The sequence below is a fragment of the Oncorhynchus mykiss genome, chromosome 17 (genome assembly GCF_057628025.1).
Source record: "Oncorhynchus mykiss isolate SJ-2025 chromosome 17, ASM5762802v1, whole genome shotgun sequence".
NCBI lineage: Eukaryota > Metazoa > Chordata > Actinopteri > Salmoniformes > Salmonidae > Oncorhynchus > Oncorhynchus mykiss.
Window position 1 is genome coordinate 1722224 of NC_143038.1, and position 13153 is coordinate 1735376.

A 13153-nucleotide genomic window follows, 5' to 3' on the forward strand; every position below is an offset into this window, starting at 1 on the left:
GGGAGACTGTGCCTAACCAACCATGTTGTGTTCCTATAGGGGGAGACTGTGTCTAACCAACCATGTTGTGTTCCTATAGGGGGAGATCGTGTCTAACCAACCATGTTGTGTTTCTATAGGGGGAGACTGTGTCTAACCAACCATGTTGTGTTCCTATAGGGGGAGACTGTGTCTAACCAACCATGTTGTGTTCCTATAGGGGGAGACTGTGTCTAACTAACCATGTTGTGTTCCTATAGGGGGAGACTGTTTCTAACCAACCATGTTGTGTTCCTATAGGGAGAGACTGTGTCTAACCAACCATGTTGTGTTCCTATAGGGGGAGACCGTGTCTAACCAACCATGTTGTGTTCCTATAGGGGGAGACCGTGTCTAACCAACCATGTTGTGTTCCTATAGGGGGAGACCATGTCTAACCAACCATGCTGTGTTCCTATAGGGGGAGACCGTGTCTAACCAACCATGTTGTGTTCCTATAGGGGGAGACTGTGCCTAACCAACCATGTTGTGTTCCTATAGGGGGAGACTGTGTCTAACCAACCATGTTGTGTTCCTATAGGGGGAGATCGTGTCTAACCAACCATGTTGTGTTTCTATAGGGGGAGACTGTGTCTAACCAACCATGTTGTGTTCCTATAGGGGGAGACTGTGTCTAACCAACCATGTTGTGTTCCTATAGGGGGAGACTGTGTCTAACTAACCATGTTGTGTTCCTATAGGGGGAGACTGTTTCTAACCAACCATGTTGTGTTCCTATAGGGAGAGACTGTGTCTAACCAACCATGTTGTGTTCCTATAGGGGGAGACCGTGTCTAACCAACCATGTTGTGTTCCTATAGGGGGAGACCGTGTCTAACCAACCATGTTGTGTTCCTATAGGGGGAGACCATGTCTAACCAACCATGCTGTGTTCCTATAGGGGGAGACCGTGTCTAACCAACCATGTTGTGTTCCTATAGGGGGAGACTGTGTCTAACCAACCATGTTGTGTTCCTATAGGGGGAGACCGTGTCTAACCAACCATGTTGTGTTCCTATAGGGGGAGACTGTGCCAAACCAACCATGTTGTGTTCCTATAGGGGGAGACCGTGTCTAACCAACCATGTTGTGTTCCTATAGGGGGAGACCGTGTCTAACCAACCATGTTGTGTTCCTATAGGGGGAGACCGTGTCTAACCAACCATGTTGTGTTCCTATAGGGGGAGACCGTGTCTAACCAACCATGTTGTGTTCCTATAGGGGGAGACTGTGTCTAACCAACCATGTTGTGTTCCTATAGGGGGAGACCGTGTCTAACCAACCATGTTGTGTTCCTATAGGGGGAGACTGTGTCTAACCAACCATGTTGTGTTCCTATAGGGGGAGACCGTGTCTAACCAACCATGTTGTGTTCCTATAGGGGTAGACCGTGTCTAACCAACCATGTTGTGTTCCTATAGGGGGAGACTGTGTCTAACTAACCATGTTGTGTTCCTATAGGGGGAGACCGTGTCTAACCAACCATGTTGTGTTCCTATAGGGGGAGACCATGTCTAACCAACCATGTTGTGTTCCTATAGGGGGAGACTGTGTCTAACCAACCATGTTGTGTTCCTATAGGGGGAGACCATGTCTAACCAACCATGTTGTGTTCCTATAGGGGGAGACTGTGTCTAACCAACCATGTTGTGTTCCTATAGGGGGAGACTGTGTCTAACCAACCATGTTGTGTTCCTATAAGGGGAGACTGTGCATAACTAACCATGTTGTGTTCCTATAGGGGGAGACCGTGTCTAACCAACCATGTTGTGTTCCTATAGGGGGAGACTGTTTCTAACCAACCATGTTATGTTCCTATAGGGGGAGACTGTGTCTAACCAACCATGTTGTGTTCCTATAGGGGGAGACTGTGCATAACCAACCATGTTGTGTTCCTATAGGGGGAGACTGTTTCTAACCAACCATGTTGTGTTCCTATAGGGGGAGACTGTGTCTAACTAACCATGTTGTGTTCCTATAGGGGGAGACTGTGTCTAACTAACCATTTTGTGTTCCTATAGGGGGAGACTGTGCCACTCTGCTAAAGAACATCGGGGCGCTGCCCGTGGAACTCACCAAAATGTACTTTGCAGAGACCGTGCTGGCACTGGAGTACCTACACAACTATGGCATCGTGCACCGAGACCTCAAGCCTGACAAGTGAGTGGGTTGCACTGCCACCCTGACAATCCCCTGGTGGATTGGAGGTTTTAAGTTGCTTTCACACTATACAATATTCACCATAAATGTAATTTCTTAGGACCATTTGGGACATCCTCTAACAATATTAAGCCAAAATGTGTGTATGGGGAAAGGTTCTAGGAATAACTCCTACATGCTCCTATTGGTCATACATACCAGTGGAGGCTGGTGGGAGGAGCTATAGGAGGACAGGCTCATTGTAATGGAATAATGGCTGTTCCTGGGGTTTGCTGTGCAGTTGATATCTAACAGCCCATGTGTTGTTCCTGTTTCCACCAGTCTTCTGATCACCTCTATGGGCCACATCAAGCTGACCGACTTTGGCCTGTCTAAGATGGGTCTGATGAGCCTCACCACCAACCTGTACGAGGGACACATCGAGAAGGACGCACGCGAGTTCCTGGACAAACAGGTAGATCGATTGATTGGTCAGTAAATCAATCAGTCAGTTAGTCAGTCGGCCAGTCATGATCAGTCAGTCACTCAGCTAATCAAACAAACAATTAATCATATTGTGAGAGGTAGTATACAGCCAACTTCTCAATGAAGAGCCAATCACATACAGTATGTTAGAAACTCTGTAGATAGCCTACAGTCATGACAGTTGCGTGAGTGAGTTGAATTCAGGATCCCTTGACTTGCCTCGTGCGTCAAAGGATTGAGAATCTCAAAATAACCTTGCAAAAACGCATAATTTGCCAAGCAAGAGGAATACACAGTCACTAATAATGTTTACCATACAGACTGAATCATCATCATTTCTCTAAATAAATCAAATTCTGGTCCCTATTTATTTTGCAATTACAGTTTATTGTTTACGCAGGTTTTGAATTTAACTCCCCATATTAATAAATGATGCTGTTAGGCCAGCAGCAATACAGTGTCTTCTCCAGCGGTAGGGCATCTAGCCTGGTTAAACCAGACTGAATGCTGTGTTGTTTCACATAGAGGTAGAAAGAGGACTCTAGATGGATATAACCTGCTTTAGCATGGACATTGCATGGACACTTGATGTATTTGATACCATTCCACCTATTCTGTTCCAGTCATTACCACGAGCCTGTCCTCCCCAATTAAGGTGCCACCAACCTCCTGTGCTCTACAGCGTATCAGCGTGCACCCAAGATATTGCCGTTGTTGATGATGCTTGTTGTGCATTACTGTTGAACCAAAAGATGACATGTAACAAAGAAATTAAATTGAAACAATTAAATATGTGTATTAAATAAAATAATAATGTATGTTAATGCTATTACTATGCACAATATCTAATTATGTTGCAGTATGATAACAATAGCCTAATATATTCAACATGCTGTAAACTATTGTCTTTTAACAGTAAAAAATGTTTTAATTCTTATCACCCTAGTAATTATGACACACCCCCTCACTATTGTCATTGGTTGCACTAATTGCAGTGTTTGTTTACATAACCTGGTTCAAGCATTCATGACATGACCATGAAGAAGGCACAGTGATGCTGAAACGTTGGTGGTTTACCCAATAAATTACTGGGAGCTTGTATGTAGAGTGTGCAAATCTCTTTATTACATTTTTTCAGCCTACAGTTGCTCTCCGTTAGTCAAAGGCTCTACCAACTTGTTTGGGGTGTACACCAGCTCATGCTTTTTAATGGGTTCTAATGAACACACATCATCTGCACATGAAATAGATGAAGATCCTTTCACGTTGTGGTCTGTGTAGACTCTTGATTAGAGGGCATTGGTTATTCACTTAGCTATAATGAACTAGGCCCCTGCTGCCTCAACAGTGTACAGCAACAGTACCAATTAGAATTAGAATTCTGATTATCAGCATCATACAATCTGGGTCCTTGATTAGTGATTACTGTACAGTACTTCTGTCAGAGACAGATGGAAGAATATTCAAGCTCTTGGGCTTGCAGTTTGCTAAGCAGGCCAAACCTGGGTCCAAATAGTATTTGTTGTTGTCTTTCATTTTTATTGAGCCTGTCTGGTGTGCCAAATGGGCAGGTGTTGCACTTTTGGGACTATTCCATTGCATCTGGTACATGTAGTTGAGAGGAAAATAGAGGCAAGGAGCGTGATCGAGACTTCTGATTGGTGGATCTCTCTTCCTGTCCCAGGTGTGTGGCACCCCAGAGTACATAGCCCCGGAGGTGATCCTAAGACAGGGCTACGGGAAGCCGGTGGACTGGTGGGCCATGGGCATCATCCTCTATGAGTTCTTAGTGGGCTGTGTGCCCTTCTTTGGAGACACGCCTGAGGAGCTCTTTGGACAGGTCATCACAGGTGAGTCTGCCATCAATCAATCAGTCAAAAGCTCTTTGGACAGGTCATTACAGGTGATTGAGACATGAGGGCTGGCCTTTCCTCTGTGTTTGCACCTGTTGTCTTTTTGAATCCCCCCAGTGCCTCTTGTTCTGTATGTCAGGGGTTTTCAAAGCTCTCCTCGGGGACCCCCAGACAATTCACAAGTTGAATCAGGTGTGCTAGCTCTGGAATTGATCAAATGAACGGCTGGGGGTCCCCGAGGAGAGGTTTAAAAACCACTGCTGTAGGTGACTGTTGACTCCAAGGCCTCTGTCTGTGTACTAACTTGTACCTGACTCAATGTTGGTCCGGTTCCAAATCCTTGCTGTTCATTCTCTCTGTACCTGGCTCTGTTGTCTCTCTCAGATGACATAGTGTGGCCTGATGGAGATGAGGTCCTGCCTGCTGATGCCCAGGGACTGATATCAACCCTGTTACAGACCAATCCACTGATGAGGCTGGGTACAGGTACTACAACAGGGCTTCTCAAACTTGTTCTGCACAAGGCGAAAGGCCCTTAGTTGACACTAAAAGTTTAGCTTGTATTCTATACCCATTTAAAGATTTTCTCAGGGGACCTAATTTCAACTTGGTCCATCCCGACACCTAGTTTCTGAACCAATGTGCTAGAATTTAAGAATGTTCCTCCTGTTTCTGCTGTAGTCTACTGTCATAATCTTACCAAACACAACCTTGTTTGTCAAGGCAATGCATTGTTGAATACAGATTTTACTAGGATGTGCCACCGCTGGCCGTAGCCGGGAGTCCCATAGGACTGCACACAATTGGCCCAGCGTCGTCCAGGTTAGGGGAGGGTTTGGCTAGGGGTGCTTTACTTGGCTCATCGTGCTGTAGCACCTCCTTGTGGCAGGCCGGATGCCTGCAGGCTGACCCTGGTCGCCAGTTGAACGGTGTTTCCTCCGACACATTGGTGCGGCTGGCTTCCGGGTTAAGCTGGTGGGTGTTAAGGAGCGCGGTTAGGCAGGTCATGTTTCGGAGGACACATGACTCCACCTTCAACTCTTCCGAGTCCATTGGGGAGTTGCAGCAATGAGACAAGATTGAAAAGGGGGATACATTTTTGGGGAAAATTATAATAACAACAGTCTGGCACGCAGCAGGCTACTCTCCCTAGGTCTCTGATATGAGTCAGAAAATATTCCTGCTTACTGTGTGTAATGAATCATGCCGTAATTATTCACATTTTAACCTTTGTTTATGTTTTACTTCAACTACCATGGCCCAGAGCCATATGCTCTTCCGAGGCCTACATTCTTAGAGCTGATCTTGTTGTTGGTATTATTCCTCCGTGCCCCCAGGGGGAGCGTTTGAGGTGAAGCAGCATTCGTTCTTCTCTGACCTGGACTGGAACAGTCTACTGAGACAGAAGGCAGAGTTCATACCTCACCTGGAGTCAGAAGAGGACACCAGCTACTTCGACAGTGAGTGCCGTTACCTGTGTATTTAATGCCAATACAGCACACTTGCTGCATTTACACAGGCAGCCCAATTCTGATATTTTGCCCAATTGGCCAAAAACTTATCTGATTGATCAAAATACATATAATTGGAAAAAGATCAGAATTGGGCTCCATGTGTAAAGCAAATTAGTCTTTGATCTTTGATACGGGTTATCTCATGGTAAAACTCAGCCAAGCCAGAGAGTGGTTCTCCCAAAGCGTTGCAGCGACTTTGAGAAGTATAAGCAGAGGAGAGAGAACGCCAAGGCTAGGGACGTTCAATTATTTATGAAAACTAAGACTCTCTCTCGCGCTCTCTCTTTCTCGCTCTTTCTCGCCATCTCTCTCTCTCTCTGTCTCTCTCTGTTTCCCTCTCTCTTCTTCTGTCCTTCCTCAGCCCGTTCAGATCGTTATCATCACATCAATGCGTACGATGAGGATGACACCAACGATGATGATGAGCCTGTTGAGATCAGACAGTTCTCCTCCTGCTCCCCTCGCTTCAGCAAGGTACACAGACACACACACACACACACACACACTCACACACACACTTATGGTTGGGGAGTAACTGATTACATTACAAAACACTAACAGATTAAAGATACTTTTGACAAACTAGTACTATTACTTCTTGGATTACTTTTAAAGTAGTACGGCTTCCCTTGAGCAAATTAGAGTTAAGTTCAAGGGCCAGCAACCAATTTCTCACCTTGTCGGCTCTTCGAACCAGTGATCTTTCAGTTACCGGCCAAACACTCTAACCGTTAGGCTACCTCCCACTCTAGGTAACTAGTAACTGTAGCGGATTACATTTAAAAAGGAACCTACCCAACCCTGCACACACACACGTGCCACACACACTCCTCTGGCTGCCCTCGCTTCAGCAAGGTCATTTTCTCTCTTTATCTCCCCTTACTTAACGGTGTCTTCTAGCTATCCCATCTCATTTTTCATCCTGGCTCTCTCTCTCTCTCCCTCACTCTCTCTTTATCCCTCCTCTTTTTGTCCACCTCATAGTTTGAATCCCTATTATCCTGTCATTCTGTCATTACACCATCTTTCCTTCTATATTATCTCTCTCTCTCTGCTGCCCTCCTTTTGTCCTTCACCTGTCCCTTCCTCCTCCTCTCTGTTCTCCTGTATGTGTGGGGACTAATGAAGGGTCTCTTGTGGGAATGAGTAGGGCTGTGTGTGTATGTGTGTGTGTGAAGGGTCTCTTGTATAAATGGAGAGGGCTAAGGGCTCTATTACAGTAGCAGTACATTGGTGGAGAGACCTGATTAGAGTCTAGAACACTGCCTGCTGGTCTCAAAGCATACACACGGACCCATGTACACAAACACACACACACACACACACACACACACACACACACACACACACACACACACACACACACACACACACATACACACACACACAGAGAGCACAAGTGGTGATGCAGGTGGCTGCATCACCACTTGGTACGGCAACTGCAAGGCACCCGACCACAAGGTGCTACAGAGGATGGTGAGTACTGGGGCCGAGCTCCCTGCCATCCAGGATCTATATAATAGACGGTGTCAGAGGAAGGCCCAATAAATTGTCAGACTCCAGCCACCCAAGTCATAGACTGTTCTCTCTGCCACCGCACAAGCGGTACCGAGGCACCAAGTCAGGAACCAACAGGACCCTGAACAGCTTCTACCCCCAAGCCATAAGACTGCTAAACAAGCCTGCTAAATAGCTCATCAAATGGCTACCCGGACTACCTGCATTGACCATCTCTTGCACTGACTCTATGCACACACACTGGACTCTACACACAGACTCACAGATATTTACACCAGTGGTGGTCGGTGCAATTTAAGATGAGGCATGGCCTTATTTATTTTTACAGCATATTGGATGACTGTCCTTCATATTCCATTCAACCAGCTCAATGTAACATCGATAGGTTTAGGCTACTACATGATACATTTTCTCTATACCCATCATGAGGTTGCTACAACCTAGCCTATGAATGAAAGTTTACAACGTAGGTGCACAGGTCGAGAGAAAAATGTGAGTAGTCAAGTTGACAGACAGTGACACATTCAATACCGCCTTGCTCACTCTTGCCTGCATCTAGCTTATTTAGAGTGTAATCGTTAGTCCAACAGTTGCAAACGAACGTTTCTATTGGGCAAAAAAAGGTATGTTTATTCCCGTTTCGTTCTGTTGAAGAAAGGTTTTTCAACAGAATCGGCAGAATTAATACACCCCTGATCACACGCAAACACAGTTCACTTTCATAGCAGCCACATACAAACAGCATGATCACTTTGCTCGTTAATTCCTTCTAGCAACTACGCGCTCTCCTCCTCTCAGCTTTTCCCTTCGCTTGTGGACAACAGTGCATAACACATCAGCTGGTGGCAATAAATTCATATAACAAAAAGCTTAACTTCCAGTGTTCCAGTGTTGGCTAGCCATAGCCAGCAAGCTAACATAGCATCCCTTTCTGTTTGAGCCAGGTTTTTGAGTAGGTTAAACTATCTTGCTGTTGAACTATTGTCTTTCTCTCTCTTTGAGTCAACTACTCACCACATTTTATGCACCAAAGTGCTAGATAGCTGTAGTTTCTGCTTTCAGTACTAGATTCGTTCTCTGATCCTCTGATTGGGTGGACACCATGTCAGTTCATGCTGCAAGAACTCTGATAGGTTGTAGGATATCCTCCGTAAGTTGTCATAATTACTGTGTAAGTCTATGGAAGGGGGTGAGAACCATGAGCCTTCTAGGTTTTGTATTGAAGTCAATGTACCCAGAGGAGGACGGAAACTAGCTGTCCTCCGGCTACATCATGGTGCTATCCTAAGAGTGCTGTTGAGGCTACTGTAGAACTTTATTGCAGAACAGTGTATTTTAATCAATTATTTGGTGACGTAAATATATATTTAGTATAACTTTATCTAAAAGGGATATTTTTTTAAATGTTTCACTATTTACATTTTTCAGAAATTCACTGGGGAGGATGGTCCTCCCCCTCCTCTGCGGAGCCTCCACTGATTTAAACTGACACCCCACCACACACATACACACACACTACTACATACACCCACACACTCATAAGATGCACACACATGCATTCTGATGCCACACACACACGTTCACACATGTATGTGCACGCACGCACACACACACACACACACACACACACACACACACACACACACACACACTCACCACACAAGCTGCTGCTACAGTCTATTATCTATCCTGTTGCCTAGTCACTTTACCCCTCCCTATATGTACATAGCTACCTCAGTTACCTTGTATTCCTGCATATCGACTCGCTGCTGCTACTTCCTGTATATAGTCATGTTATTTTGACTCATTATTGTTATTCACTGTGTATTTATTACTCATGTCACTATTTACATTTGTTATATTATTTTGTATCTTTACCTTGAACTGCATTGTTGGAAAAAGGATAGTAAGCATTTCCCTGTTAGTCTACAACTGTAGTAAAATGTGATTGGATTTATTACAGTAGTTTAGATTTAGAAGCCAATGTACATATCACAGTACAGCTCATGTTATAACTGCTTCAGTTACCATGGTGCTGAATACTCTTTAGCCTTGTTTTAAAGCACTGTTCTTGTTGTTAAGCTGGTCTCCCACACACACCAGCATACTCACAGCTCATTTACGAGACCTTGCCGTGTGTGTATGCGAGTGTGTGTGTGTGTATGTCTGCGTGCGTGTTGTACGTATTAGCTGAAGCACCCAGCTACTTTGTATTACATGTAAAGTAGTTGACTCTAGCCTATCCTTATTTAAATGCAGTTGTTGTAAGTTAATTAGCTCCGTAATCTTTCTATCTACAGTATGTAACTGACTATCATGTTCTATGTTTGGCTTAATGCTAAGGGTAGTGATGAGGAGTGTTTTAACCAACTTGCTTCCTTTCTTTATGTTCAGGCCATGTATTCATGAAGTGTTTCAGAGTAGGATCAGCAGTGTGGCTCAGATTTGGACTCTCTCCATGGCCCCTCTGCAGGTGTACAGCAGCATGGAGCACCTGTCCCAGTTGGAGCAGAAGGCCCCCTCAGTGACTCGACGGGAACACAAGGGCTCCCGGGAGGACAACAAGGGGAAGAGAGAGAGTCTGGGAAGCTTCCCTATCAGGGACAAGAGCTGGAGAACCGGTTCACCTGAGATGTGAGTTTGGTGGGTTGAGAGAGAGAGAGAGAGATGGGGGGGATTTCATGTCTGAGTTTCATACACAGGTTGGTTTATAGAATTGAGATCCACTGTCTATAATTGACTCTAGTGAGTGTGATTGTGTGAACTCTCATGCTGAGCTCCTGTATTGGGGAAGTGTCAGAACCTAAGGCGGTGGTAGCAGCCATTAAATCATCCAAACAGAGAGATGTTAACACTAACTTTAAGGGGGTATACATAGGCATTCATGAAATGTATACAAGTCATGACACCTTTATACCAACATTCACAACACATTGATTCAACATCAGTTTAAATACGTTTCAAAATAAAAGTCCCTTAGCATTGGGAATAATAACTTCTCTTCTCCTGGCCCCTCAAAGGAAGCGTCTGTCTGGTTCTGAGTCCCTCTACATGGACGGTGACTCCAGCCCTCCCCTCGGGGCCCGGCGCCGTTTCTCCGCCCTCATGGACACGCATCGCTTCGCCTCACAGCAGGAGGACAACCCAGACCCCCTGACACGCCAGCCCCCTGTCAAGGCCAGGGGGACTTCACTGGAGGTGGCCTCCGTTCCCTCCACACCCCCCTCCACCCCCAGCACCACCCCTGACCCAAAGGAGGAACATGTAGGAGGTGAGAGAGAGAGAGAGAGAGAGAGAGAGAGAGAGAGAGAGAGAGAGAGAGAGAGAGAGAGAGAGAGAGAGAGAGAGATTACGGGGTGGTAGAGGTTTGTTTCACTTGTATTGTCACCGGACAAACTGGTGATTTTATCAGATGAGGTGACAATTGAAAAGTCAGTAGAAAGTGATGATGTGTATAGATTGTAAGTAAGCCAAGAGAGGACATTAGCTAAGCTCCATCAATATACTTGAGACTGGAGAGTAATATTTATTTCCGCCAACAGAGAAACCACCAAGCCCAGGCAAGTCTCTGGGAGCCACGCCCACTCCATCCACTACTCCTGGACCTACATCAGCCAATAGGGAGCTGGGGGCAGGACCTGTGTATGACCCCCTGGGCCCCCGGGCCACGAATGACCTGGTCCTCCGCAGGGCGAGACACCAGCAGATGTCTGGAGACACAGGGGAGAAGAGGAACTCACGGCCTGGCAACAAGGTTATCAAGTCAGCCTCGGCCACAGCCCTATCTGTCATCATACCTGCAGGTAACTATGCTGAATTGTTATGTGTTGTTTCTGGCTTGAGCAGCTTTATATGTATTTTAATAATCAAATACATTTAATCAGGCAGTCAATTAATCACTATGGCCTCCTGCCACTAGAGGGTGCTGTGAGCTGGGATGTTACTCTAATGCTGAGTTTACACAGCATACTTCAAACCACATGATGAAATAGTACACTGTAATATGTGTATCCCTATGCCTAAAACTTTTCTTACTCTTTTTCTTACCCACAATCACTTCCATTCTCTCGCCATTTTGTCATTCCTTCATCTTTCCCCTTTCCATTACTCCTCTCCCTAACATTTTCCCCCCCACCACAGTAGACCAGTATGTCCACAGTCACAGCTCCCCCTTGGCCAGCCCCATGTCCCCCCGCTCCCTGTCTTCCAACCCCTCCTCCCGGGACTCGTCACCCAGCCGTGACTACTGTCCGGCCCCTGCCGTCAGCGTGCTGCGCTCTCCCATCACCATCCACCGCTCAGGGAAGAAGTACGGATTTACCCTCAGGGCTATACGGGTCTACATGGGAGATACGGATGTTTACAGTGTCCATCACATCATCTGGGTGAGGAGAGGGGGAGGAGAAGGGGGAGGGGTGGATTAATTAATTAATTAACTTGAAAGGTATACACTATCCTATTTATTGATTGACAATGTATCCTCGTCCAATGGCAGCACGTGGAGGATGGAGGCCCCGCCCAGGAAGCAGGACTGTGTGCTGGTGACCTCATCACCCATGTGAATGGAGAGTCTGTCCACGGATTGGTCCACACGGAAGTGGTGGAACTCATTCTAAAGGTATGATGGAAGAAGAGACTGAGTTCTACAATAGACTTTGTTGATATTCGTAGGTTTGCGTAACATCCATGCTCATTGTTGGTCTCTTAAGCTATGAGTAAGGGTGTTATTCGTCAATGTAGATGTGAAGGAGGTCGTTCTGTGACCATGCTCATGTGATGAGTAACTTGCCTGCATACAAGCGTTGGCTCCCTGAGCTAGTGCCCAGGCTTTAGCTCAGCAGGCTAACCTAGACTTGTGGCATGCAGAAAACCTGTGATCAAACCCCAGTCAGTCACATATACATGGCTCATCATCATTCTGTGTGCCCCTGCAGAGTGGCAACAAGGTGACAGTGACCACCACACCGTTTGAGAACACCTCCATCAAGGTGGGTCCGGCACGCAAGTCCAACTACAAGTGCAAGATGGCCCGACGCAATAAGAGGCCCATCGGCAAAGAGGGACAAGAGAGGTACTGTAGTATGGCACTCTCATTTACAGTAGCTGTTATCATGTATGCTGTAACATGGACAAGAACAGTTCCATGTATTTATTCAGCATTCTGCTAATACGTTTCAGTATCTCTCCATGTTATACATTGAAAAACTTTTTAATGAAAACTATTCTCTACTACCCTCTCCTACTCCATCCCCTATCCCTCTGTCCCCCTCCTCCCTCTCTCCTCCCTACAGTAAGAAGCATAGCTCCCTGTTTAGGAAGATCACTAAACAGTCTAACCTGCTCCACACCAGCCGCAGCCTGTCCTCTCTGAACCGCTCTCTGTCGTCCAGTGACAGTCTACCAGGTTCTCCCTCCCACAACCTGTCAGCCCGTTCCCCTACACAGCAGGGATACAGGTCCACACCTGAGTCCTCCTACCTGGGTGAGTAACAGACCTGAGGGGTACACTACAAAGCAGCATCAATGAGTTAGCCAGCTAACTTGCCTAACTATTCTAAAATTAAAGATTAAAGATAAGCTTGAAATGTACGTGGTCTAATTGACTCAAACACATATCTAAGTTTA

The 13153-nt window shown here is 45.9% G+C and overlaps 1 protein-coding gene across 2 annotated transcripts in view; it reads left to right on the forward strand.

Annotated features, from left to right (window-relative positions):
- Positions 1–13153, forward strand: part of LOC110513948 (microtubule-associated serine/threonine-protein kinase 1) — an 83217-nt gene that overhangs the window by 63305 nt on the left and 6759 nt on the right. For both annotated transcript variants that reach the window (XM_090204388.1, XM_090204389.1), the window contains 13 exons: positions 2040–2178; positions 2500–2632; positions 4328–4493; positions 4881–4982; positions 5834–5956; positions 6372–6484; positions 10002–10162; positions 10549–10799; positions 11071–11331; positions 11669–11913; positions 12024–12146; positions 12463–12599; positions 12820–13010. In XM_090204388.1, the coding sequence (XP_090060514.1) occupies positions 2040–2178; positions 2500–2632; positions 4328–4493; positions 4881–4982; positions 5834–5956; positions 6372–6484; positions 10002–10162; positions 10549–10799; positions 11071–11331; positions 11669–11913; positions 12024–12146; positions 12463–12599; positions 12820–13010 (2145 nt within the window). The remainder of the gene's footprint in view (positions 1–2039; positions 2179–2499; positions 2633–4327; positions 4494–4880; positions 4983–5833; positions 5957–6371; positions 6485–10001; positions 10163–10548; positions 10800–11070; positions 11332–11668; positions 11914–12023; positions 12147–12462; positions 12600–12819; positions 13011–13153) is intronic.